This window comes from Fukomys damarensis, unplaced genomic scaffold (genome assembly GCF_012274545.1).
Source record: "Fukomys damarensis isolate Sample0158 unplaced genomic scaffold, DMR_v1.0_HiC HiC_scaffold_30, whole genome shotgun sequence".
Taxonomy (NCBI): domain Eukaryota; kingdom Metazoa; phylum Chordata; class Mammalia; order Rodentia; family Bathyergidae; genus Fukomys; species Fukomys damarensis.
Window position 1 is genome coordinate 4,093,161 of NW_022900942.1, and position 5,290 is coordinate 4,098,450.

Sequence of the window (5,290 nt, forward strand, 5' to 3'; positions counted from 1 at the left end):
AAAAAAAAAAAAAAAAAAAAAAAAAAAAGAGAAGAAAAACACAAAAACAAAACATGAGACTTATGTGCCCTGGTGTGGGCAGCAGCCTCTGTACCGTGAGCCTCGGCATGGCCAGCACTCTGGCCCTGACATCAGTCTTAGCTTAGGGAAGTGGAGCCCGGGCTCCTGGCCTCTTGTGGCCTGGCAGATGGCAGAGGACAAAGGGGCAGGTCGAGGCAGGGCCCCAAGCCTGTCCCTGGCCTGGCTGGTGCACCAGGACACGGCTGGGGTGTGGCAGAAGCAGGTCCATTGGTTGCTCCTGTGGTTCTCAGGTTCAGGAGCATAGTACAGCTGCTGTGCCTTGTGCACTGCACGCAGCAAGATACAGGACGTTGGCCGCAGCACACACAAGCTGCTGGCTGGAAGCCTGGCCTTCACATCCCAGATTCTGATGGCCTGAGGGACTGGGGGAGAGCAGCCATGAGGCCCAAGCTGCCCCGGGGTCCCCAGCATCCCTGTGTCCCAGGCTCTGCCCTTACCCGAGTCTGCTGGCTGCTTCCACCAGAGGAGGCAAATTCCGAGTACTTGTTCCCAGTGACTGCACAGACCCACTTCCGGTACTCCTCTCTAACCTGCAGCCGGGACCAGGCCAGACCAGGTCAGGGGACACACCCGTACCCCTCCCCAGCCCGTGGTCCCTGCAGCTCACCTTCTTGTTGAGCAGACAGTGCAACACATAGAGAAAAGCACCCTGCAGGCAGTTGAGCACAGTGAACACGTAGGCCAGCACCGTGCTGTGCCATGTCTCTGGGCTGAATAGGAACAGGCCAAAGCCCCAGGTGCAGCCCAGCACGAAGAGCTGCGCCACGGCCGTGACAGTCACCGTCCTGCGGGGATGGAAGCAGTTGCAGCAGGGCAGGTGCAGAGGAGACCTAGGGCCTCAGCCACCCTCCTCACCTCGCCCTCCGCAATTTCTTCATGTTTGGGTGGATCTCAGAGAACTTCTGCATGAGCGTCCACACAGTGACCACGAACATGACAGCGTTGCACTGTGGGTGCACATGAGTTAGGGGGGCGCAGAGATGCCAACGAGGGGAGCGGGTGTGGGGGCACCTACCAAGATGACAAAGGCCAGTGGTCCCAGGAAGCTCCAGAGGAAGCCCTGCTTCGGGTCCAGCCAGCAGCTGGAGAGGGGACAGTCAGCGATGGTGACGCGACAGGCTCCCCACTGCCCACCCGCCCTCCCTGCTACGCCACTTACTGGGCGGTGTGGCCATAGCCACTGCTGTTGGCCGCTGCTGAGATGGCCACAATGATCAGGGGTGCACCATAACCGATCAGGCACTGCCAGCGCGTAGCCAGGCCCTGGCCCTGGAACACGCGCACTACCAGGAAGTAGAGCTCCACGCCCTCTAGGCTCATCCAGCAGAAGGCGGCCAAGAAGAAGTAGTGCAGCAGCCCGGCCACTAGGCGGCAGCGCAGCCCTACCTGCGGGTGCAGTGGAGGCGGAGCTGTATCGGGGCGGGGCACGAGCAGCCCAGCCAGTCCCACGCGGCAGCACCCGGAAGGCGGGACCAGCCTCCTCGCACACCTGCACGCTGAGGTGGGCAGGGCCGGGTGTGGCCTCGCACCCTCAGGATCGGAGTGCGGGAGTGCGACGGCGCGGACAGAGCCAGGTGTGAAAAGGAGGGGCTGCCACTCCTGCTGGCTCGGTCAGTTGGGAGTGCGAAGGGGAGGGGCCTACCTGGCCACCGACGTTCTCAATGCCCACCAGGAAGATGGCAGAGCCCAGGAAAAGGCAGATGCAGAGGTGCAGGTGCACCGTGGTGCGTGAGCTCTGGATGGGCCGCACCAGCAGAAAGGTTAGGATGCACAGCATCAGGCAAATGAGCGACAGCGACAGCCCCACTTTGGTGATCAGGGACAGCTTCCAGTCCTAGGGCAGCAAGGCGGGCGGGTTCTGCGGGGCCTGGGCTCCTTCCCCCACCCCGTTTCTGCTCCGAGGTTCACCTCTGCCCCCGCCCCGCAGGGGTCAGGGAGCCTTGGGGGAAAGGCGTCGGCGTGGCGGGCAGGCTGACGCTTCAGTGCTGCCCAGTGGTTCCCGGAGGCCCCAGTGCTCACCTCCACCTGGTAGTGGGCCATGAGGACAGCGAAGCTGCTCAGGTGGTCGCACTGGCAGGTGGTGCTGTTCTTCCCACTCCCCACCTTCCGGCAGCCCGTGGTGGCCCAGTGTCCATCCTTCCAGAAGGCGCAGATCAGTTCTGTCCCGGGCTCCTCCAGCTGCTGGGATACTGGGTCATCAGTCTGGCTTGGAGCAACCCTGAGCTGCTGCTCCCTACAGTGCTGTTTACTGAATGTCCTAGGCGCACCTGGCTTAGGGACAGCTCAGTGAGAAGGGCAGACACAGATCTGGCCGGTGGGGCCATGACAGTGATAGGGACAGGTCATTCACCTGACAGAAAACTGGACACTGCTAGAACAGAAGGCAGTGAATGCCACGGGGAAGACAATGCAGGTGAAGGCTGTGCTTCCAGGTCCTAAGTTGTTTTTGTCGGGCAGTGCTGAGGACAGGCTTGTGCATGCTAGGCAAGTGCTCCAACCACTGAGCTGCAAATCTAACCCTTACAGGGGTGGGGATCTAGCTCAGTGGTTCCACCGCCTGCTTCAAAAGCACAAGGACCCGAGTTCCACCCCCAGTACCAAAAAAATAGAAATTCTGAGACAGCGTCTTGTAGAGTTGCCTAGGCTGGGCTCAAACCTAAAATCTTGCCTCAGCCTCCCAAGCGTTGGGATTGCAGGTATGTGCCACCATACTCTGCTCAGGATGTAATTTTAAATGAGAAGTTGGGAATGGGCAAATGAAAAGGCGGTATCTGAACAAATACTAAAAACGTGTAAGGATAATAGGACGCGGGGGAAGAGGTCCCAGGCACAGGGACGCGACACAGCAGTGCAAAGGCCTAGGGCACGCCTGGCTCATCTGTGAAATAGGCAGCAGGGCCCTGCCCTTCCCCTGGGGACTCACGTGGTGGGAGAAAGCAAAGGTGACGGGGGAGACCAGTCTGTCTGTGTTGGTGTTGCTCAGAAAGACGGAGCTGACGGCTGAGAGCAGGGTGCCCTGCGCCCGGCGGACGGGTCTCTCGTAGGCCTCCGTCAACTGTGCTAGCTTTTCGGGCTCCAGGTCTAGGGAAGCGTTGGCCAGCAACTCCTCCATGTGCTGGCTGGACAGGATCCCCACCACAGCGGGGTCTGGGGATGGACGTGTTGCCGCTGTATGTCGTGCCCCTGCACTCTGCACCCCACACTCCCACCCAAGGCGTCCCCGTTTAGGTCCCATCCCTCCCACAATGGCTCAGTTTCTCCCGGGTCCAACCCTATCCCTCTCGTCTCCTCCCCAGCCCTCACCTGAGTCCTCCGCCCCTATTGCCACAGCCCAGTCTAGCAGCATCCTCGAGTGGCTCTGGCCCACGGTGACGTTTCCACGGCCGCTCTCGTTGACCATCAGGGCCAGCTCTGGGGGGAGGTGGCAGTGACTGGGGATGTGGGGTACAGGCCGAGGCTGGGCTGAGCGGGGAGGGCAGAGCCTCACCTGTGCTGGAAGGGGATGTGTAGATGAAGCTGCCCTCAGGCAGGGCCTGGGCCAGGGACCTCAGGCTGTGCTCCAGGTCCGAGAGCAGCCAGGTGGCCACAAGGTGCCGCTGTTGCAGGGTCAGATCTTTTATGTCCCCGGGGGCTTCCAGCAGCCCATCGATGGCCTCAATGAGTTTCTGGGGGTGAGGAGTGGCAGAGATGTCAGGTTAGGGAACCACAGCCGGAAGGACTCAGCCCTTACTGCACCCCCACCTCCCCTGGCAGCAGACCCAGCCCTGGGGATCAACTTGGACACAAGAAAGGACAGTGAGCGTGTGCCTGGGGCAAGTGCGCTACAACAGCAGCCAGGGTGGGACTGAGCTGTGCAGGAGTCACCGAGCCGGAACCCACTCTGAGGGGTAAGATGCATCAGAGCGCAAACACTCGGTTTGGGTGAGGAACAGTGGCACACTCCTGTAATCCTCAGTGGTCAGGAGGCTGAGGCAGGAGGATTTTAAAAGTTTGAGGCTAGTTGTGGCTACACAGTTCCATGAGACCCTGTCTCAAACTAACCAAACAAACAAGACTTAGCTTTGACAGAATATCTATAAAATATAGCAGTGTTTGAAAATCATTCCATGTTGAAATGGATCATATTTTGGATTTGTTGGGAATATATAATTTTTTTCTCCAGTGTTGAGAATGGAACCAAGGTCTTAAATATACTAGGCAAGTGCTCTACCACTGAGTCACATCCCCAGTCCTATAATCTCAACATTAATTTCATCTTTTTACAGTATTTTAAAAATATGTAGTCACCAGCATAATTAAGAGATGCAAGTAGGTCATGTTCTATTTCTTGTCCCCCACTTTTTTTCTTTTGGTACAGAGGTCCAAACCCAGAGCTTTGCACTGAGCCACATGCTCAACCCTTTCTTTATTTTCTACTCTGAGACAGGGTCTTGACGACTTGCTAAATTTTGTTGGCTGGGCTGGAACTTTCAATCCTCCCACCTCAGTCTTCCAGAGTTCTGGGATACCAGGCAAGTCGCTACCGTACCATGGTTTGTTTGTTTGTTTGTTTGGTAACAGGGATCTAACTCGGGACCTTGTGCTTTGGAGACAGTTGATAGCACCACCGAGCTAAATCCCCAGCTCTTGACATGACATTTCTGTTGGGCTAAATCTTACTCAATTATGCTTCCTCTGTGTAGGCTCTGTTGTATGAACCTTACTTCTGTTAGTTGGGTTCATTTAAACTTCACATTGATTGGCCCAGCGTGTGGCACACACCTGTAATCCCAGCACTTGGGAGGCTGAGGCAGGAGGATCACCATGAGTTTGATTTCCCTGCTGCTTTACAGATAAGGAAACGGGCCAAGAGGGGAAATCTTCTGCCTGAGCTCACACAGCAAGTGGCATTGAGATTTGAACTCGGTGGCCCAACTCTAGTTCTGTTTCTCCTTCCCGGTACTAGGCACTAAATGCAGGGCCTTTACATTGAGCTACATTTCTACCCCCTTTTTATTTTTTATTTTGAGACAGGGTCTCCCTGAGCCCAGGCTGGGCTAGAATCTGACATTCTCTTGTCTCAGTCTCTCTATTAGCTGAGATTACAAAAGGGTAGATATCACAGCACAGCCCAACTCTGGTTCTTAACTGCTGCATTCTACTGCCTTTATTACCCTCGTGTGTGTGTGTGTGTGTGTGTGTGTGTGTGTGTGTGTGTGTGCATGCACAT

The 5,290-nt window shown here is 56.8% G+C and overlaps 1 protein-coding gene across 6 annotated transcripts in view; it reads right to left on the reverse strand.

Moving 5' to 3' along the window:
• Nucleotides 1–7: 7 nt before the first annotated feature.
• Nucleotides 8–5,290, reverse strand: part of Adgre5 (adhesion G protein-coupled receptor E5) — a 14,163-nt gene continuing 8,880 nt past the window's right edge. For 5 of the 6 annotated variants that reach the window (XM_019205933.2, XM_010613439.2, XM_010613438.2 and 2 more), the window contains 11 exons: nt 3,569–3,746; nt 3,385–3,492; nt 3,005–3,228; nt 2,101–2,262; nt 1,724–1,915; nt 1,241–1,467; nt 1,097–1,163; nt 937–1,028; nt 689–866; nt 519–611; nt 8–443 (listed from right to left, as the gene is read on the reverse strand). In XM_019205933.2, coding sequence (XP_019061478.1) covers nt 414–443; nt 519–611; nt 689–866; nt 937–1,028; nt 1,097–1,163; nt 1,241–1,467; nt 1,724–1,915; nt 2,101–2,262; nt 3,005–3,228; nt 3,385–3,492; nt 3,569–3,746 — 1,551 coding nt within the window. In that variant the 3' untranslated portion in view covers nt 8–413. The remainder of the gene's footprint in view (nt 444–518; nt 612–688; nt 867–936; nt 1,029–1,096; nt 1,164–1,240; nt 1,468–1,723; nt 1,916–2,100; nt 2,263–3,004; nt 3,229–3,384; nt 3,493–3,568; nt 3,747–5,290) is intronic. The other variant, XM_010613437.2, reaches the window with a different exon arrangement.